At 41.8% G+C, this 23,111-nt stretch overlaps 1 protein-coding gene across 4 annotated transcripts in view; it reads right to left on the bottom strand.

The window, feature by feature from the left end:
- TRIM37 (tripartite motif containing 37) overlaps positions 1-23,111 on the bottom strand; it is a 208,325-nt gene that overhangs the window by 29,186 nt on the left and 156,028 nt on the right. For all 4 annotated transcript variants that reach the window (XM_089679183.1, XM_089679179.1, XM_089679181.1 and 1 more), the window contains exons 21-22: positions 18,594-18,765; positions 5,636-5,757 (exon numbers count right to left, since the gene is read on the bottom strand). In XM_089679183.1, the coding sequence (XP_089535309.1) occupies positions 5,636-5,757; positions 18,594-18,765 (294 nt within the window). The remainder of the gene's footprint in view (positions 1-5,635; positions 5,758-18,593; positions 18,766-23,111) is intronic.

The following is a 23,111-nucleotide window of genomic DNA, read 5'->3' as shown; positions in this document are numbered from 1 at the left end:
CAGCGGCCCAGCCAGTGTCCCTGATCGCCGCACAGCGGCCCAGCCAGTGTCCCTGATCGCCGCACAGCGGCCCAGCCAGTGTCCCTGATCGCCGCACAGCGGCCCAGCCAGTGTCCCTGATCGCCGCACAGCGGCCCAGCCAGTGTCCCTGATCGCCGCACAGCGGCCCAGCCAGTGTCCCTGATCGCCGCACAGCGGCCCAGCCAGTGTCCCTGATCGCCGCACAGCGGCCCAGCCAGTGTCCCTGATCGACGCACAGCGGCCCAGCCAGTGTCCCTGATCGACGCACAGCGGCCCAGCCAGTGTCCCTGATCGACGCACAGCGGCCCAGCCAGTGTCCCTGATCGACGCACAGCGGCCCAGCCAGTGTCCCTGATCGACGCACAGCGGCCCAGCCAGTGTCCCTGATCGACGCACAGCGGCCCAGCCAGTGTCCCTGATTGCCGCACAGCGGCCCAGCCAGTGTCCCTGATTGCCGCACAGCGGCCCAGCCAGTGTCCCTGATCGCCGCACAGCGGCCCAGCCAGTGTCCATGATCACAGCACAGCGGCCCAGCCAGTGTCCCTGATCGCCGCATAGCGGCCCAGCCAGTGTCCCTGAGCCACACAGCTACCCAGCCAGTGTCCAAGATTGTCGCACAGCGGCCCAGCCAGTGTCCAAGATCGTCGCACAGCGGCCCAGCCAGTGTTCCTGATTGCCGCACAGAGGCCCAGCCAGTGTTCCTGATTGCCGCACAGCGGCCCAGCCAGTGTCCCTGATCGCCATACAGTGGCCCAGTGTGCTTGATCACCATACAGTAGCCCAATCAGTGTCCCTGATCACCATACAGTGTCCCTGATCACCCCAACACCAGTAGATCCTGTTCACCGCCATCATCTTTGAGGAGAGAGATCCAGTACAGCCGAGTAATTTTCAGCCTTTGCACACACTCACAAAACATTGCCAGCCAGCTCACCGTATCTCTGATCTTTGCCCAATAGTGACTAGTGTGAACCAGCTGCAGCCAGATATCTGTCCCTTAGTGCAACACCATCACAATGATCACTGCCATACCAGTGGGTCCAAATCACTGCCATTCCAGTAGGTCCTGATCACAGTGTCAAAAATATGTCCAAAAGATTATACACAAGCGAGGGGGCATTTCAAATTCTGAGTATGACAGGTGAGAGTAACGGAGAACTCTCACTGTCAGACTCAGATTCTGTATATGAACCAGTACACAGCAGCGATTTACTCTCTGATTCAGAAGAAGAACGTGTTCCAACAAAAAGAGTATTAGAAATATCTCATAGATTGACAACTTTGCGTAGAAAAAAAAATACATTTTCATTTTCTTTTCACATTTTCCAAAAACTTGTGGCGAAAAATGAAGTCTTCAGAAGACTCCCCATGCCTTTTAAAATATACCTTGGGGTGTTTGCTTTCCAAAATGGGTTCATTTTGTGGGTAATTCAATTGTCCTGGTGCTCCAGGACCTCCAAAACTGTGACAGTCAAGAAATTAGATGTGTAATTTTTGCCCCAAGAATGTTGCTTATTGGATGTGGGGCCCTTCTATGTGACTAGGCTGTTAAAAAGTTTAACACATGTGGTATCGCCATACTCAGGAAGAGTAGCAGAATGTGTTTTAAGGTGTAATTGCAAGTATGCCTATGCAGTGTGAGAGAAAGAACTTGTTAAAATGACAACTTTGTGGAAAAAAAAATGATTTTCTTTCATCATTTCCCTCAAAAATTGGCGAAAAATTACAACTTAAAAAAAATCCCCATGCCTCTCATTAAATACCTCAGACCGTCTACTTTCCAAAAAGGAGTCATTTGGGGGGTATTTGTATTGTCCTGGCATTTTAGGGCCTCAAGAAATTATAAAGGTAGTTGGTACATCAGGATTGATACATTTTCAAATATATATACCATGGTCTGTGGACTTTCACACAGACTAAATAATACACACTGATTTGGGTTATTTCTACCAAAAAAAGGTAGCACAATGGATTTTGGCCTACATTTATGAAGAAAGTAAATTTATTTGCAAAATTTAGTAACAAAAACTAAGAAAAATTTCAGTCTTTTTTCATTTTTCTACCAAAAAATAAAAACCCCAGTGGTGATAAAATACCCCCAAATGAAAGCTCTATTTGTGTGAAAAAAATGATAAAAATTTCATTTGGATACAGTGTCGCATGCCTGAGTAATTGTCATTCACAATGTGAGAGCGCTGAAAGCTGAAAATTGGCCTGGACAGGAAGGAGGTGAAAGTGTCTGGACATGATGTGGTTAAGGGGGGATATGATCAACATGTACAAGGGGGCACTCTTTACGCCTGGAGGAAAAAAGATTTAATCTCCAAACAAAGAAAGGTTTCTTCACAGTGAGAGCTGTGAAAATGTGGAACAGACTCCCTCAAGAGTCGGTTCTGGCCAGCTCAGTGGATTGCTTCAAAAAAAATGCCTGGATTCTTTCCTAGATTATTATTATCATACAGGATTTATATAGCGCCAACAGTTTGCGCAGCGCTTTACAATATAAGGGAGACAGTACAATTACAATACATTTCAGTACAGAAGGAATGTGAGGGCCCTGCTCGTGGAGCTTACAATCTAAAGGAAGGGGGAGGTGATACAAAAGGTGATAGCTGCGGGGGATGATCTGGCGGAGGTGATTCAAGTACAGTTCTTAGGTGGAGGTGGGGTAGGCTTCCCTGAAGAAGTGAGTTTTCAAAGATCGCCTAAAGGCAGACAGGGTGGGGGCTGACTGGACATGCTGTGGTAGGGAGTTCCAGAGGATTGGAGAGGCTCTGGAGAAGTCCTGGAGGCGAGCGTGGGAGGAGGTGATGAGGGAGCTAGAGAGGAGGATATCATGGGAGGAGCGGAGTGGGAAATGTGGGCGGTATCTGTGGATGAGGTTGGCAATGTAGCTAGGGGCAGTGTTGTGGATGGCTTTGTAAGCTGTGGTTAGTATTTTGAATTTTATACGTTGGGATAGTGGAAGCCAGTGGAGGGATTGGCAGAGAGGGGCAGCAGTCGCTGATCGGTTGGTAAGGTGTATGAGTCTAGCAGCATCATTCATAATAGACTGAAGGGGGATAGCCTGTGTAACGGTAGACCAGTGAGGAGGGAGTTGCAGTAATCGAGGTGGGATATAACCAAGGCTGGATGAGTTGTTTTGTGGTGTCATTGGTCAGGAAGGGACGGATTTTGGAAATGTTCCGGAGGTTGAGGTGGCAGGATTTAGCCAGTGAGTGGATGTAGGGCCCAAAGGAGAGGTCAGAGTCTAGGATTACGCCTAGCACCCTGGCAAGAGGGGAAGGACCAATGGTTGTGCTGTTGATCTTAATGGTAAATTCGTGAGTGGGGGATCGGGGAGGAGGAAATATTACAAGCTCAGTTTTTGAAAGATTAGATACATAGAATATAACTGGATACTAAAATTTATAGGTAACGTTGATCCAGGGAATATCCGATTGCCTCTCGGGGGATCAGGAAGGAATTTTTTTCCCAGCAGGAGCAAATTGGTTTTTTGCCTTCCTCTGGATCAACTGTGGGTATAGGTTTATAACTTTTTTTTTTATGGTTGAACTGGATGGACTTGAACTGGATGGACTGGATGAGCATCTGCTCCGTGAGGACGTCGATGACGAAACGCATAGGGCGGGGCTTGATTGATGTGACGTCATTACGTTTCCCAGCGATCTACTGTGCATGTGCCGAGTGGCTGGGTTCGTTTAATTGTGATTCCTATATGCTGTTAACGCTGGTGTCGGCTGGCACACCCTTTGAGATAAGTGCAATGAGTGCATAATACATGAGGCGGTTTTTTAATACTACTACACCATGAAGTTTTTGTTATTTCTTCAGAGTGTCTGGTATTATCCCTGTTGGATATGATTAAAGTGATCTCTTGGAGAAGTGGATTTCCTCAGTGGTATTTAATTATAGAGCATTGCTTCATTGAAATTGGTCTGCTTGGAGCTGGGTTCTGCAGAATATTACTCCCTGAAGACACATCCATGAGTGGTTCATTACTCTGCTAATACCATCGCCCCCAGAGCAATATATGCTTCAGTTTTTTATAGCTCTGGTGAGTTTATTTAGTGCTTTTGGTGGTGGATTGTCACATTTTTTGTGCACTTTTCTTTGGATTTGTACTACACATCTTAAATTTGGACTGTTTTTGGACACTTTTTTTTACATAAAAAACATTTTTTTTAATTATGTATTTATAATTATTACTCACATGGATAATATTTTTATGTTTTCTTTGTTCACAGATATAATTGTAATATTTACTAGCGCAAATTATTTTTGCGTTATGAACTGGATGGACTTTTGTCTTTTTTCAGCAGACTAACCATGTAACTATGTGTGAACTTTTTTGTATTTCTATTTTTGAAGCCAAATTGGGATAATACCTATTTTATATCTGTTAAATGTTCCCAATAACAAAGCAAAATTTAAAAAAAAGCTGGTATTAAGTGGTTAAGCTGAGTACCTCTAAGCAGGCACATACAGCCACCTGAAACAAGTGCACATTGCTTTTGTTTAGCCGCCTCCCACCCGCCATATAAGGCAATGACAGGCACGAGGCGGTTCTCTCATTCTGGGAGGACGTCATATGACAGTTCCAGGAGCGTGCAGCGCGGCGATCGGTGGTGCGCTGTGTCCCTCAGACACAGCGGATCACCAATCAATGGAAAGAGCTGAAGATGTCGACTCGGTCATGTGATCAGTTGTGTCCAATCACAGCTGATCACATGTAAATGGGGAAATGCCGGCATTTCTCTCCACTTCAGCTGTCACTCTGACAGCTCGAGAGGAGAGCCGGTAATTGGCATTTCTTAGAAGGGATATGTACACTGATGATCAGTGTGCCCTGACGATCAGTGTAGCCCCATCAGTGCCACCTGCCAGTGCCCATCAGTGCCGCATCAATGCCACATATCAGTGCCTACCAGTGCACATCAATGCCACATATCAGTGCTCATCTGAGCAGCTTTTCAGTGTCACCTATCAGTGCCAGTCAGTGTTGTCTATTAGTGCCGCCTAACAGTGCCACCTATCAGTGCCAGTCAATGCCACCTATCAGTGCCAGTCAGTGCCGCCTATCAGTGCCATATATGAGTGCTGCCTTTCAGTGCCCAGTGATGCCTGTCAATGCCCATCAGTGCCACCTACCAGTGCCCATCACTGCAGCCTATCAGTGTGCATCATTGCAGCCTCATTAGCGCACATCAGTGAAGGAGAAAAATCACTTATTTACAAAATTTTAAATCAAAAACGAAGAAAAAACTTTTTTTTTCTCAAAATTTTTTGTTATTTTTGGTTTGTGATTAAATACTACCAAGAGAAAGCTCTGTCTCAAAAAAATTATAACAATTTCATATGGGTACAGTGTTGAATGACCACGCAATTGTCATTCAAAGTGTGAGAGCGCTGAAAGCTGAAAATTGGCCTGGGCAGGAAGGGAGTAGAAGTGCCTGGTAGGCTACTGGTTAATAAAGCTAATCAATTCTATACCCCTAAACCTTAGTAAAGTCGGCCTGCTTGCTTCCCTATGCCAATTATAAATGACTACCAGACTCAGCTGCATCACATGGTATGAAATCTATGCATTTCTACACGCATGCATATTTTTTACCTTCATCAGGATAAGAGGAAACACCGTCAGATAACACAGGGTTAATGTCCCCAGCTTCTTGATCACTATCCAAGCTGCCTGCTTGTGAATTGTCTTTTCCACTCCATACTTTAGCGTTTGACCTTCGGGTTAAAAAGATTTAGTTCATGAAATCATAAAAATGACAAATGTAATTTTGTCCTCAGATCTAGGAGCACTCTATCAAGTAGGAATTTTGACTTACCTGTAAATTCTTTATCTTGGAGTACAGTACAGGACAGATTTGGTATTCTTAGACCAAAGGTTACTGCTGCTATCTTCAGGTTATTGGAGGGTCCTGTGTTCTATATTGTACTCCAAGACTAGGTATTTACAGGGAAGTCAAAACTGCTATTATTTTACCTTACTCTACTGGACACACGTCTGGTATTCATAGGCCATGGGATGTACCCAAGCAATAAAACTGAGGGGAGGGCAACAATAGAGCAAAAGGCCTACAAGAAAAGACAAAGGGTTTAAGAAACCCAAACAATACTTGGATAACAAAGTGAAGCACTTTGCAGCCAAAGCTAGCATCAGATGAGGCCGCAGACCTGATAGAACTTGGAAAACATCTGAAAAGGACCAGGTGGCATTCTTACATACCGTATTTTTCGCTCCATAAGATGCACTTTTTTCCCCCCAAAAAATGGGGGAAAATGTCTGTGTCTTATGGAGTGGCCAGCCCAGTATTCCACCTCCGTGTTAAAAAACGGGTCGGCCGCTCGGCTCTACTGTGAAGAAGAACCCTCTCCTCCGTCCTACCTGTTCCTCGGTCCTGCTTCCATCTGGCGTCTTCTCTCCCAGGCACCAGCATCTTCATTGTGGGCACCCAGCTGTGACAGCTTGCAGCTTCACAGCCGCGTGCCCACTGTGCATGCATGAGAAGCACTGCGTTTTGTGAATGGCCCCATAGTCTTGTGGGTCCACAGAAGACTCAATCTTGTAAACAGAGGAATCCTTCAGATTGTAAGCGAATAGAGCAGGGTCCTCCTATTCCTTCTGTATTGTAATTGTACGGTCCCTCCTTTATATTGTAATGCCCTGAACAAACTGTTACTGCTACAAAAGTCCTGAATAATAATTGTAATAGAAGAGGCTGTAGCTATCAGATAGACCCAGACAAACCTGACCACATATCCAGGCAATGTTAGGTGATTTCCTTGTCACCTTTTGGAGCAAGACACAGGGAAGGGAGGAAAATATCATCATTGAGGTCAAAGACTACCAAATTGAACAAAAATGAGGGTTTGGTCTCAAACGTGTCCTTGTATAAAAGAAAAGGTTTTTTACAACAGAGCTGCTAGCTCAGAAACACATCTAACTGATGTGATGGTGACCAAGAAGGCAACCTTAAAAGATAAGGATTAAAAGTGTAAATTAGCAGTACTTTTTTTTTTTTTTTAAGATATTTTTACCAATTTAATTACGCACAGCTTCAGACTATGCATGACCTAGAATTAGCAAGTATCCTTACTTTTCACAGTTTGTTCCCACCTGCTTATTGAAATTTAAACTCGGAAATTTCTTATAACACATATTCTCACTCTCATATAACATGGTGCTGGCCTTGAACTAGACCACATTCTTTTTCTGTTAATATTGTTCCTCATTTCTTCTTCTTTCTTTTGGTCCTACAATGACCTACAATCCACAATTATCTTTGAAATTAAAATTGGTGTGGTGGAGGAGAAAATATGCAGATGATACTGTCCGGTTTCAAGGCGATACCCCTTCCTCCCTACCCGCAGCATTGCGGATTAGAGACACCTTTGGCTTGCACTCTGGCATTAGGGTCAACTGGGGAAAGTCTCTCCTATTTCCGCTTCACATTTCCCACCCTTATTCACCCAACACAGGGTGGTAGCCAATGGGCGAATGAGCTTAAATCGGCAGACACTCTATATGGGGCCTCTACAATTCAAAGGCCACAGCTGGTGCGACGGTACCCTGTCAACTGCCTCTGGATTTTGGAATTTTCCTTCTAAGAAACTATAGAAATGATGTCATCTACTTTCACCTTATCACGAGTCATAAAGACACTACCCTCTCTTGGAATGTGCGATGTCTACATGACCCTAAGAAGAGGAAAGCTATTTTTACGCTTCTTAGTCATCAGGACCCTTCCATCGTCTACCTCTATGAAACTCACCTAACTGTGGACACCCTTCATCTCTTGAAAAGGTCTAAATTCCCCATTCAATACCATGCGACCCACTCTCAATATTCAAGAGGTGTGAATATTATGATCACTAGAGGAGTTCCCTTTATGGTTTTGTCCTCATGGATTGACCCGTTGGGTTGTTTCATCTTTTTACTATGTAACTGGGACTCTCATGTTTGTGTTATTGCCAACATTTATGTTCCACGACCATTTAACATGAAAATAGTAAAGTGTCTGTTTCAATTTATGGCCCTTCACCCACACACTCCAATATTGGTGGGTGACTTTAATCCTGTGTTGGATACCTCCTTAGATCTCTTCAAAAAATTATCACCTCAGAGCCCTAGACAGCCCACTTCCTTTACCCGCTATATTTTGGAAATTGGACTCCGGGAAGTATGGAGAAGTCACCATCCCCTTGAGGCCCAATTCTCATGTTACTCAAGCTCCCACTTCTCTCTGTCCCATATTGACTTCGCTCTGGGCACTGATGAAGTTCTAAGCCCCTCAGGTAACTTATCTGGGCAGGGGCTTATCTGATCACTCCCCCTTATTACTATCCTTGTCTTTAAAGAGACAACAGTTGTCCCCACTGTGGAAGCTTAATCCTTTTTGGATCCATCTTTTTACAAATGTTGACCAAATGCATAACCAGATAAGGGGCTTTTTATATGACAACAGACACTCGCCATCTCCTATGATAATGTCGGATACTTTGAAAGCCTATATCAGAGGAATGTGTATTAAGGAAATCTCCAAAATTAAAACAAACACCAGACAATGGCAGGTTGATGCCAGTCAGTGTCTAGGGCAGAACAGGCATATCTAAGCAACACAAATGCTGATACAGAAAGGGAGTGGATAGATGCGCAAAACTCTTCACACTGTTCAACATCAAAAGGCGGACAATAAAAGATTTTTTTCTGCTCAAGCCTTTTTTTCAAGGAGGGGGAAAAGAGAACATATGCTGGCTGTTCTAACCAAAGCCCAGCTACCATCTTCCCACACACCCTCTTTAAGTGTCTTCGACTCAAGTCATCACAGACACCCCCCTCCATCTCACAAGGCTTTCGCTCATTCTAGGAGTCGCTTTACTCTCCCATAGTAGCCTATAATGATTCCACGCTGCATAACTTGCTAGACCAAAATCACACTACCTAAAGCTCTCCACTGGGGATAGAAAAATGTTGAATGCACCCATCACCCTCGAGGAACTCAAAATAGCCATATCTTCTTTCCCAATTCCAAGGCACCTAGCAGTGACGGGTTACCGTAGGAACTATGAAAGACATTCTTGAGAGATATTCTTTTACCCGAACCACTGGCTGTTATACATGCAGCCTTAGAACAAGACTCGCTCCCTCCCTCATTGTATGAGGCCACAATTGTAGTATTATTGAAGCCATGGAAGGATCCTACACAGGTGGAATCATACCACCCCATTTCACTATTGACATCAGACCTTAAAATTATCACCAAAGTATAGGGAACAAGACTGACCACGGTTATTTCTAAACTTTTACACTCTGACCAATCAGGTTTCATTCATAACAGGTCTAACGCTGTCAACCTTCGCAGGCTTTATTTAAACCTACAAATTCATACAGATAATATAAGTAAATCGTGTGATCTTATCCCTTGATGCTGCTAAGGCATTCAATACCGTAGAATGGAAGTATCTTTGGCAGGTTCTCGCCAAAATCAATTTGGGGGAAACATTTATTTCTTGGCTCAAACTATTCTATCAAGCCCCGACCACCCACATACGGGTTAATAATGCATTATTCTCACCCTATACGTTGGGAAGGGGGACTCATTAAGGGTGCTCACTTTTCGCCTTGGTGCCTGAACTACTTGCAGCAGCCATTAGGAAAGACACTGACATAGTGGGGTTAGAGAGAGGAGACCATGTGGAGAAGATGGCTTTATACACCGACGATGTACTCCTGTTTTTTGGGTGATATATAATCTATTCTGACAGGTTTAATGGCTTTGATAACTGAGTTTGGGACCTTCTCTGGCTTCTCAAAAAATTGGGACAAGTCCATTCACCTCCCAATAGACACCCTAGTACATCCTATACCTCCGGAAGCTGCACAGATTGAGATAATTGACTCTTTCAAATACTTGGGCATCATTGTACACCCTAAATTATTTACTTATATTGATTTGAATCTGTTATTGCTACTTCAGAAATTCCATAAAAGGCGGCCAGTTGGGGTAAACATCCCTTATTCCCCAATTATTATACATCCTACATAATGCCCCGGTATGGATCCCTGTTCAACTCTTTAAAACCTAAAGATATGGAAGGCCTTGCGGTTCCCAACCCTCTTTATTATTAAATAGCTACAGCACTTACACCTTGGCAAGATGACACACCCAGGCCCAATTAAACCTATTCTCAGGAACACATTAACCAATGATAACCTACTGGAATGTCTGGAATCAGGAGCATTTAAAGCGTTAGCCCAATTTACCACTCTGGGCTTGCTGGATAAAATATGGTGTAAGAGTAGGGATGCCCCTGAAATTTCAGTGGCCAAAACGTTTCTGTCGAAAACACCCCTATCGGCCTTTGGCCGATATGAAAATAAGCACCGATACAGGTGCCGAAAAAAACCCCACCCCTCGCTGCCACCCGCCCGCTGCTTCACAGTCTTACCTGAGAAACCACGGAAGCAGGCGCTGGGCATAAAGATAAGTGAAAGAAAGATGGCCTCCACTCATCTCTATGCTCTTGGGAGGACCGAAGCAACGTCACTTCCGGTTCCGACGCCTTGTAAACAAGGCCATTTTTTATTTTATAAAGCACTAGATCAATGCTTTTTTTGATCAAATGCTTTACATTGTAGAGGAGAGACGTGGGGTCTTATTAACCCCATATCTCTCCATAAAGAGGACCTGTCACTGCTTATTTCTATCACAAGGGATGCATGTATTCCTTGTGATAGAAATAAAAGTGATTACAAATTTTTTTTTAAAGAGACAGTGTAAAAAAAAAAAAATTAAAAAAAAAAAAAAAAAAAGTTTAAAGTGCCCCGTCCCCCTTTGCTCGTGCGTAGTGAAGAAGGTATACGTAGGCCACGCCCTTATATGTAAACGGTGTTCAAACCACAGGTTTGTGAGGTATCGCCACAAACGTCAAAGCAACAGCAATAATTCTAGCACTAGACCTCCTCTGTAACTTTACACTGGTAACCTGTAGAAATGTTTAAAGCGTCACCCATTGAGATTTTTGGGTACCATAGTTTGATGCCATTTCATGAGCGTGTGCAGTTTTAAAGCATGATATGTTGGGTATCTCTTTACTCAGCGTAACATCATCTTTCATATTTAACAAAAAAATTGGGGTATATATTGTGGGTTTTTTTTTATCATTAAAGTGTATTTTTTTCCCAAAAAAATGTGTTTGAAAAATATATTAATTTTTAAAACTGTCCATTTCGGTTTTTGGCCAAGTGCATCCTGAATTTTCGGTTTCGGTACCAGGATTTCATTTCGGTGCACCGCTATGTAAGAGTAAGCAATTATTTCACTACCAAGGTTTTACACCATTTACCTGTATTTTCAATAATCTCAACTATTCTGAACTTTATAAGCTAAAAGGGTTTGATCGATGGACTTTAACATGTCTTAAATATATTAGTCAATTATATCATGGCCAATTATTAAAAGACTTTCAAACTCTGAGAACTGAATATGGACTGCCCAATTCCATTTTTTCCCCCCAATATCTTCAACTTAGACATGCCACTACAGCCCAGGCAAAACTCTCCCCATGGGTTTTGAACCAACCCAACCTTCAACAGCTACTACTTTTTCCGTCTAAGAAGGGTCAGATTTCTTCACTATACGGGGCCTTCATACAACAAACAACTAATCATCTTTTAAAACGTAGAACATACTGGTCAAATGATTTAGGCTACATCTTGAACGAGGAATGGTCCACTCTCCTCTCCAATGTCCTATTTGTTTCTGTTTATACCTCACAAACACTTACACAACTTTCATAATTCATTGTACATACTGTACCCCACAAAAACTATTTGAGTGGCAAAGAAGGGACACTCCATTGTGCCCGCGTTGTGAGGTGGAGAATGGAACCCTATTACGTATGCTAAGGACATGCCCTAAATTGGTACAATATTGGGTTTCAATATGATCATTGATTAATATTTTCTCTCTCACGCTTCTGCTAGACCCTAAACTATGCTTCATAGGCTGGTTGGACGAAGAGAATTTTGGACCTCCTGTATACACGGCAGTACTGTCCTCTTATTTTTGGCTAAGAAACTCATTGCACAAAAATGGCTATCTCCGACACCACCCTCACAAGCTGACTGGGTTAAGATGGTAAATGACACAATATCACGAGATAAACTAACCTATTATCACAGAGATAGCATTGGTAAATTCATGAAACTATGGGAGGTCTGGCTAGGTACCCATGGCCTGACACCCTTCCACTGGATCAAGGATAGGCTATTGAGTGGAGGAATGTCCTCTGGTCTTGTATAACTCTGGTCCTTTTCCCAATCTCATTTGCAGCCACACCCATTATGATAAGCTTAGTATAATGTTTTACTTACTGCCCCTTATGGTTAATATCGCCCGAAGGAAAAGGAGCCCGATAGTTACAAAGACACCATTTTGTGTAGTTTTGATAATTTTTTTCTTGTGATTCATCATTTAATTATTATTCTGCTGATAATTTTTAGCAGGTTACTGGTGTATGTAATGATTCCAGCTATATTGAGAATACACAATATGCCTTACGTGACAGACTCTGATGATATCACATTGTCAGACAGTGTTTATTATTATACTGGATTTATTATAGCACCAACAGTTTGCGCAGCCAACGCTTTACAAAATGAAGGTAGACATTACAGTTACAATACAATTTGGTACAAGAGGAAACAGAGGGCCCTGTTCGTTAGACCTTACTTTTGTTTTTTCTTTCTTTTTGTTTCTGGTTGTCCTTTTTGTTTGTGTTTTGGTTTTTTAACAAAAAATAAAATAACTTTAGAAACTTTTAGGTTTTCAAATAAAAAATATCTGATTTAAAAACAAAAAAAATAAAAAATGAGTTTAAATATCTAGGAATAGTGGTTAGCGGTCCTTTAGGAAACTATTTTGACCTGAACCTGCTCACCTTGCTTGAAGCTTTTTCTCAAAAATGTTTGGTCTGAAAATCCTTCTCTCTTACTTCAGTGGGTAGGGTAAACCTTATAAAGAAGGTGCTTCTCCTGAAGTTTCTTTATTTTTTCGCAACTAACCCATTTTACTCCCTGCTTCCTTTATTAGTAGATTGAATAGTACGTCACCTCCTTCGTATGGGCTGGAAAAATACCTCTCAACCGTTTCGCCCTCTCAACCCTTCCAGCTACCCTTACACTGGGAGGGTTATTCTTGCCGAATATTCAGGTGCACTACTGGGTGGTGGTTTTTGTCACAGTTCGGTTGTGGTTCTCTCAGTCACAAGACAACCGAAATGGCTATTATGGGTTCTTATGCTACCCTCAGTAACCTGGTGTCCTGGGGCCTGAAATCCCGCCCAGGTGTCAACAGTCTGATGCGAACCATCATCTTTGCTTGGAATAGAAGAGCTAAGTGTCACTCGCTCACTACTTTCTCTCCCCATATCCCTCTGTAGGGCAACCCAGCTATTTCGCATATGAACAATGTCCCAGACCTTCAGGTCTGGGCAGCTAGGGGGTTGGTGGGTCTGAAACATTGTCATTGCTGGTAAGTTACACACGTTTGCTGACCTTAAATACACTTTTGAACTTCCAAACTGGATGTTCTTTAGATATTTACAGCTACATCAAGATTACCTTAGCATTTATTCACCTCAAGGGTGTTAACTAAGCCATTATCCCCACTCTATCTTTGCCTATGCTTACGCCTCTAACATTACCAGAACTTTTCACAACTAGAAGGCGAATAACCTTAACTTGACTGAAGATAACTGAGACTATTGTCTGACTTCTTATGTCACCACCATTACCTCGGCCAGAGAATGTTTTCTCCAACTTAAATTTTTGCATATGGGCTATTATACACCACAGAGGTTGGTGCCCATTTACCTCTCTACACCCTCTTCTTGAGCACATGGTATGCTGAGGCGTATTTTTGCATATGATGTGGTGCTGTCCTTCTCTTCAGTCCTGCTGGATGGTGATACTGGCTGAGGTTAACCGGGTTTCTCATTTGACCCTCGAGTTAGACCCCAAAAGGCTTTCACTGACTATTTTTGATGACCAGACCTTGGGTCGTTACACCAAGTTTTTCCTCCACCTAGGCTAGATAATGAGCCCTAATTCGAGATTCTCATTCTTTCTAGAGCTGCTCTGTGTGTAAAAGGGAAAAGCCTTTTTTTTTTTACATGGTCTCAGCTGGATTAAGGATCTTAAGGAGAAAAAGCATGGTGATAAGTCCTATTGCCAGTGGGACATTATAAACACCTCTTTCCTTTAGAAAGACACACATAGACCTATCTTTCCCATATAGGTCCAATTCTCCTGGTGAGAGTTTATAGTGAAAGGTGATGGAACACATGGAAGTCACATTGTTGGATCTCTGCACTTGATTTCTTCACTGACACTTTGAGTGATGGTAAAAATACGTTGGACTTTATTTTTTATGCTTTTTATATTGTATGTTATTTTGCGCACTTGGAATAAGTTATATGGAATAAATTATTTTATCTATATACAAGGTGTTCTATATAATTTCCCTCATGCTGGGCTTTTGCTTTGTTTATTTATCTCTTGGTTTGAAAAACTACCAGTAATGGTTGGGATGAATAATTGGTGGGTGGGACTGCGTGGCACGAATATAAATTAGCTACTTAGTTGTGGGAATAAGTATCAATGAGAGCTGCAGTCTATATACTTTTATTAGTAATACCTTTCATTGGTAGTTACGCAGAAAGCATTTCAAAATGTTTAGTAGTCACTTCCATGTGTGATTCTCTGAGCAAAGTGGGGAATGATTGAGTAAGAAATACCCCTAATATTTAGGACTAGGGTTTCAACAGTCACACCGTTATAGCCAGTGTCTGAGAAGCAGGATGGAATAGGGGACCTTGGGCCAGTAAGTCTGATCTACTAGGAAAAAAGCCAAGGCTCAGCCACCAGAAGTCTATACAGGTCTACCTTGTGTGCATGTGTACCATGTTCTCCTGAGCCAATTAGGTGCCAAGAGAATCACCATAACCCCTTCCTCATCTATCCTGCACAGTGGTCGAGTGATGATCAACAGAGGTAAAGCATAGGCTGTTTGGAGTAGAGTTCAATGAATCAATAGAGCATCCACTGCAAAGGCTAGAGGGATCCCTGGTCTTAGCTACAAATTTGTTAAGCATGTTGTTAAAACCAGGAGCCAGGATGTCGACATCTGGTTTCCCCCCCACCTTTGTATCCAGAGACCTTTCAAAATCTCTCTCAGAGACCACTCCCCTGGGTCTAGGCAGTGGCAGATTACAAAGTACACTTGCCAAATGTCCACTCCCAGAACGTGGACTGCCGACAGAGCTGTAATGCAAGATTCTGCCACTGAGAGCACTAGACTTCTTTCTTTCAGGGTTGATGGGCTTCTGGTGCCCCTTGATAATTTATGTAGGTCTTTAGGGGGGGCTTCAATATCAACAGAATTCTTAAAGAGGGAACATCTTCAATACCTGTAAGGTGTTTGAGAACTGAAATGGTAGAGTCCATGGCCATTTTTTTTTTTTTAATCCTTTTTCATAGGATAAACAAGAGCAAAAACTTAGGAGTGGAACACTTTTAAGGGCATAGCTAATTCTCAAGTGCACAAATCAGCTTGTGTGTGTAAGGGACAAGTCTTTAGACTTAGGCAATCTCCAAGTACCCATAGGGTTCTGCTTTGGCTGTGAAGATTGAGGTGCTGTTAGGCAAAAAGACTGTTAGGCACACTTTCACTTCGTATGTCCCTAGTGGAAAACATTTGGTGCAAAGCCATGTACCTTATAAGCTTTGGGGGGAAAAAAAATCCTCTGCTGCTTTCCCGCCAAAGTCAATCTCTTGAATACTTTCCTTTAAAACATCTTTAAAGTATCAGATGTTATCCTTCTGATTCCTGGATAGAGTCAGGGGGAAAAAAAGAGGACGTGTAGCGTTTTTCCAAACAATACAGACATTATATCTGCTTTTATCAGACGGGCCACATATTGAGTGCACCTGAGAGAAAGTCAAAGTCAGATGAGGGGAGCGGTGCCAGAATAGGACATTGCTCTGGGACAAGGTAACAGCCATCACCCTGAGTGGTGTTCTGTGTTTTCTGCAGGCCGTCTGCAGAACACATGGTATGCAGCTCTTAAGTTCCTGCTCCCCTGTGCCTGTGATCAACCATTGCTAATGAGGGGACCCCAAGTGGGTTCTAATGGTTCAGGAGTGTAGAATGGATGTGGGTCTGCAATGTCTAAAGAAGAAGCCACTATAACCCAGGGTGGAGTACCTGTGACTCTGTCTCTGTAGAAGATGACTGTGGGAATGCAGCAAGATACTACTAGATACGAGCTCTCAGCAAAAGAAGTGGGTAAAAATGCATCATATGGTAAGCGTGGCGCAGTTTCCTCATTCTTCTGCGACTAAGTCCAGATAGGAGGGAAAAATCACCAAATTTAAAACATTCACTGAATCACTACAGACAAAATGGAGGGAGGGAGGGTGTGTGGACTGCAGTCCTGAACCTACAGGTGAAACTCGAAAAATTAGAATATTGTGCAAAAGTTCATTTATTTCAGTAATGCAACTTAAAAGGTGAAATTAATATATGAGATAGACTCATTACATGCAAAACAAGATAGTTCAAGCCGTCATTTGTCATAATTGTGATGATTATGGCTTACAGCTCATGAAAACCCCAAATCCACAATCTCAGAAAATTAGAATACTGTGAAAAGGTGCAATATTCTAGACTCAAAGTGTCCAACTCTAATCAGCTAATTAAGCCATAACACTTGCAAAGGGTTCCTGTGCCTTTAAATGGTCTCTCAGTCTGGTTCAGTAGGAATCACAATCATGGGAAAGACTGCTGACCTGACAGTTGTGCAGAAAACCATCATTGACACCCACCATAAGGAGTGAAAGTCTCAAAAGGTAATTGCAAAAGAAGCTGAATGTCCCCAAAGTGTTGTATCAAAGCACATTAATAGAAAGTTATGTGGAAGGGAAAAGTGTGGAAGAAAAAGGTGCACAAGCAGCAGGGATGACCACAGCCTGGAGAGGATTGTCAGGAAAAGGCCATTCAAAAGTGCATCAAAAGCCACCACACACAGACGGATCCTGGACATGGGCTTCAAATATCGTATTCCTCTTGTCAAGCCACTCCTGAACAACAAACAACGTCAGAAGCGTCTTACCTGGGCTAAAGAAAAACAGACCTGGTCTGTTGCTCAGTGGTCCAAGGTCCTCTTTTCTGATGAGAGCAACTTTTGCATCTCATTTGGAAACCAAGGACCCAGAGTATGGAGGAAGAATGGAGAGGCACACACTGCAAGATGTGTGAAGTTTCCACAGTTTGTGTTGATTTGGGGAGCCATGTCATCTGCTGGCGTTGGTCCACTGTGCTTCATTAAGTCCAGGGTCAACACAGCCTTCTACCAGGACATTTTGGAGCACTTCATGCTTCCTTCTGCAGACGAGCTGTATGGGGATGCTGACTTCATTTTCCAGCAGGACTTGGCACCTGCCTACACCACCAAAAGCACCAAAACCTGGTTCAATGACCGTGGAATTACTGTGCTTGATTGGCCAGCAAACTCGCCTGACCTGAACCCCATAGAAAATCTATGGGGCATTGCCAAGAGAAAGATGAGAGACATGAGACCGAACAAAGCAGAAGAGCTGAAGGCCGCTATTGAAGCATCCTAGATTTTTCAATAACACCTCAGCAGTGCCACAGGCTGATAGCTTCCATGCCACGCCGCATTGAGGCAGTAATTGCTGCAAAAGGGGCCCAAACCAAGTACTGAATACATATGCATGCTTATACTTTTCAGAGGTCCGATATTGTTCTATGTACAATCCTTGTTTTATTGATTGCATGTAATATTCTAATTTTCTGAGATTATGACAAATGACGGCTTGAACTATCTTGCTTTGCATGTAATGAGTCTATTTCATATATTAGTTTCACCTTTTAAGTTGCATTACTGAAATAAATTAACTTTTGCACGATATTCTAATTTTTCGAGTTTGTATATAGTATCACTGCAGCTAACTTAGCATGCTCCACTTCGTGCCAAGGTAAGCACAAAAAACAGAATCCAATACCTAAAGTAAACATTACATGCTGGCCCAGAGGTACTTCCAGAGTGTAACTGATCTGGAAGCTACCAGGTAGTACAGGACGCGTAGTCAAATGTTTATAAAAGTTTCAGATGAAAAAAAAAATCTCAATGGTTTAAAAATAAAAAAAAAAATACTTCCAGGAGGAGAACCGTCTATCACCCAAAAACACTAGGAAAAACTGGACCCTTGCAAACTGGGCAGAATTATATGGGTACGCAGTAGGGGCAGCCCTAGGGAAAAAAAAAAAAGTTTTTGCCAGTCGCCAATCAACTGAAGACAGCAGCATATAACCCATGGTCTATGAATACCAATTCTGTGACCTGTACTATACAATTAAGATAACCACAAGTGCAAGAAGAAATAAAAAGTTTAATATTACATGTACATCAAAAATAGCCCAGCTTCAATTTTTAAATTCCACAGATTATAACAAACAAGAAACAAAACCACTCACCCCAATGTGACTATTTTTCTGGTCTTTTCCAGGCACATTGCTTGTATTTCAGCACTCAGTAGTTCGGCCTGTCTGTCATCTGCTTTAGAACTAGAAGGCGCCTCAGGACTCCCATTATTTAGAGACCTTGGTGATCCATGTCTGCTACCATTCTTGGCTCCACTGTTACAGCCTTAACAGATATAACACATAGTTTTCCAACATAAGCACTGTGCTTGCAAAAGTATTATGGTTCATTACAAAATACACGTTAAAAATAAAAACATATATTTGCTCCCCCAGCCCCCTTCTCCTCCAGCACTTCTACTGTGAACTTTAAGGCCTGCAGTTACAGAGTAGCCTATTTTCATTTACTGCTCATTAAGGTCTCATGCACACAGGGCTAGAGCTCGTGGCAAAAGAAATGCTAATTAAAAAAATGCGCCAAAAGCTGCGTACTAAAAACACGCTTAGGTGTGTCAAGCGTTTGAACATTAATGGATTCCAATGGCCAGAATATTAATTTATTCTGGCCACTGGAATACATTAACACTCAAACTTGCCTAGATGTGTCTAGCATTTAGGTGTATCAAGAGTTTTTCTGATGAAAGCACCCCTCCTAAACATGCTTTGTTTTCTCTTTTTCAGCCTGTAAATGCTCCTCTTCTAATACGCCTCTGTGTGCATGGACACACAGAGGTGTTTTTACAGGTTGAAGAAAAAATAAAAAAAGACAACACCTGTAAAAGCAGGATTTGGGTTTTTTAAGCCCTGTGTGCAAGAGGCCTAATATGTATACACAACAAAAAACACTTGAAATTCTGCTGGCACCACATAGCAGAATGAGAGGGTCTTCTTGCAAGCTGTAAACCTTTTTTGAAGGGAGCAATACATTACATTCAGTGGAGCACAGGAGAGACATGTAGGGTCCCTCCCTTACCTCTACGTGATGGAAAAAAAAGTTAAATAAAAACATTTTTTTTAATTGTAAAAAAATTACAAAGTTACACCAAAGCACATACAAAACCCCTCCACCCAAAAAATATTTTGAGCCCCTCCTCACCCACGCATATACACACATACAAACTTAAACGCACACATCAAGGTGCCCTATGCATTAAAACATCAACTGCGATGTACGTTGCATAGAAAAAATAAAAAATATGAAAAGACTCCTGCGCTAATCCCTGAAGACATTATGCAGCCAGCACTAGATAGGTGTAACCTAAACACCAAAAAACAACTGCCGCACTACTTATATATTTCAATCAGATGCACGTTGCATATCGCCATGCACATCTGAATGAGAGCAATAATTCTATCAGAAGACCTCCTCTGTAACTCTAAACTGATGACTTAAAGGGGGTTTAAAAAGAGTCTACTATAAAAAATATAGGGTACTGAAGTTTGTCACCATTTCACGAGCGCATGCAAATTAAAGGTTTGACATGTTGGGTATCTATTTACTCAGTGCAACTTCATCTTCTATATTTTACTGAAAAAATTGGGTAATTTATTGTCTTCTTGTGCCCTAAAATTAACTTAAGTGTGTTTTTTACTAAAATTTTGCATTTCCTAGACCTTTGTGGTAACATCTATTATTTTATTCTCTAGGGTGTCTGCTTTCAGAAAATATAGAATATTTTCTGCGGTTTATGTAATCTTTAGGCCTAAAATTAATTTTTGTGTGCGAAAAGGCAAAACGGGCTCTGGCAAGGATAAAGAATAGGTTCACCTTCAGAAACATGTTACATGTTCCACCTGTGTTTAGGGTGTAACATATTCCTGCTCCTGCAGCGACTCGGCTTTCCAATCCCTCTGTGTGACAGCAGTACGGGGAGCAGTTGCCCACACCTGCCGTCACTTTTTGAAAAGAGTGCGGTCACGTCATCCATTCACAGAGTTCTGTGAATGAACCAACTACAAGTATAGACATCCTTTGTGGATGTCCGCTTGTAGTCCTCAATGAACTACTATGGCGCTGTTCAGCGCTCTGGTAGTTCATTGATTCTGTCAGTGTGAAACTGACCGTACACTGTATGATGTACAATGTACAGACAGAGTACACTGACAGTCGACAGTCTTCAGGAGGCCTGCATTGAACCAGCAATCTCCCCTCACTGCTAGTCCCCGGGTACGGTGCTGGAGACAGGCAGGGAGGTGAGGAGATAAACAGCAAAATATTAAAAACATTTAAAAAGTTTAAGCCGCCATAAAGCCCCTTTCATTTTTAAAAGCCCCAGATAATCCTAAAAGCACCCCAGAGTTAAACGCAGTTTTGGTTAAAATTACATTTTTTTTTTTAATCAGAACAAGTAGATTGTCATGAGAGACAAGTAGATTGTGACCCCAGTTTAGTCCCTTGGACAAGTAGTTGAAACAGAATCTCCCTAATGGGAACAATGCAAGCAATAAAAACCTAATGCATCTAAACTCTGTCCAAAATTGAACAAAAACAAAACCTTTAGCCACACTTTAAATGTAATTGGAATTTACATAAACACAATTAAAACAGAACTAAACGCAAAACATTTTTTTTTTATTATTATTCTAGATAGACTAAGGAATGGTCATGATCTCTGTCAGATTTTTTTTTTGCCCTCTGTTTCACATGAGTAGATTTTCTCTCACTTCCTGTCCAATAAATGACAGGAGAGCAAATCCCTTCAAAGTGACGGAATCCCTTGTGTCCCCACTGGAAGATATCCCCTCTATTCCTGTTCTGGTGACAACCCAAAATTTGGGATTTGCTTTCGCATTCAGTGATAAAGGTAAACAAGACAAAATCAAGAAGGCGAAGGGGCACAGACAGCAACTTAGCCATGACAGGTGTTTCTAATCCTGCTCTACTAAAAAAAAAAAAAAAAAAAAGTTTAGCCTTCAGACATATACAGGTGAAACTCGAAAATATGAAATTTGAATATCGTGCAAAAGTTCATTTGTTTCAGTAATGCAACTTAAAAGGTGAAACTAATAAAGGAGATAGACTCATTACATGCAAAGCAAGATAGTTCAAGCCGTGATTTGTCATAATTGTGATGATTTTGGCTTACAGCTCATGAAAACCCCAAATCCACAATCTCAGTAAATTAGAATATTACATGTAATCAATAAAACAAGGATTGTACATAGAACAATATCGGACCTCCGAAAAGTATAAGCATGTATATGTACTCAGTACTTTGTTTGGGCCCCTTTTGCTGCAATTACTGCGGCGTGGCATGGAAGCTATCAGCCTGTGGCACTGCTGAGGTTTTATTGAAAAATCTAGGATGCTTCAATAGCGGCCTTCAACTCTTCTGCATTGTTCGGTCTCATGTCTCATCTTTCTCTTGGCAATGCCCCATAGATTATCTATGGGGTTCAGGTCAGGCGAGTTTGCTGGCCAATCAAGCACAGTAATCCCATGGTCATTGAACCAGGTTTTGGTGCTTTTGGCGGTGTGGGCAGGTGCCAAGTCCTGCTGGAAAATGAAGTCAGCATCCCCATACAATCAATCAAAAAGCTCCTAAATAACCACACAAAAACACTACTTCCTCCCTAGGAAGTGAATAATCAATTTTGTTAATTTTTTGTGATGAACTTCTAAATGTACCCAATCTATCTCAAAATTTCACATAATCCAATCCATCCACCTAATCTGATATAGTGATAATTAAATAATGAATCACCCAAACAATATATAATCAGAAATATTCAACCAATGAAAAATGAAAAAAATGAAAAAATGAAAAAATATATTCAACCAATGAAAATAAAAAATAAAATAACAAAAAATAAATAAATGTCCAAGTCCCCAAAAGAAAGTTCTTTTATGTGTTCCGTGAGGCAAAACGATCCTAAGACTCCTTGATATCCTCAAAGGAAAAGAAAAAAATCATAGTGTAATACCCTAATATAAGTAAAAAACACTTCACTCTGTGCCAACTCAAATCACATCAAAAAAACAGTGAGAAATCAATAAAGTAAAAATAAACGTGAGAAATCGTGATCACTCCAATCACAAGTGAAAGGTGATACTAGATACCAGTACCCTTATTACTCCAGCCAAAAATTGATGCTAAATACCATTACCCTCTTAGAATATATTCAGGCATATATTGTAACACAGGAAAGGTATTTCTCCATCTTCCTTAACTCGGGGTGTTCCTCATATAGATAAAGAAAGGCTCTTTCAGGCAGATTCCATAAAAAGATACAAATTTTAATCCACACTTACATGTAAAAAAACGATATCCAGCTCTCAGTACTGAACATTGCAATCTCAGGTTGAAAACCAATAGTTTCCAACCGACAAAATGGCCGCGGCGACACTTCCGGTTAGCGTGCGTGCGTAATGACGTCACTCCCCTAACGCGTTTCGTCACTTCCGGACTTCAGATGAAAAAATATATTTTAGGGGAGTTAGGGGAGTGACGTCATTACGCACGCAGGCTAACCGGAAGTGTCGCCGCGGCCATTTTTTCGGTTGGAAACTATTGGTTTTCAACCTGAGATTGCAATGTTCAGTACTGAGAGCTGGATATCGTTTTTTTACAT

This window comes from Staurois parvus, unplaced genomic scaffold (assembly GCF_062004578.1).
Source record: "Staurois parvus isolate SC_StPar_1 unplaced genomic scaffold, SC_StPar_1.0 ptg000220l, whole genome shotgun sequence".
In the NCBI taxonomy this organism is placed as follows: domain Eukaryota; kingdom Metazoa; phylum Chordata; class Amphibia; order Anura; family Ranidae; genus Staurois; species Staurois parvus.
This window is presented reverse-complemented; position numbering and strand designations above follow the sequence as displayed.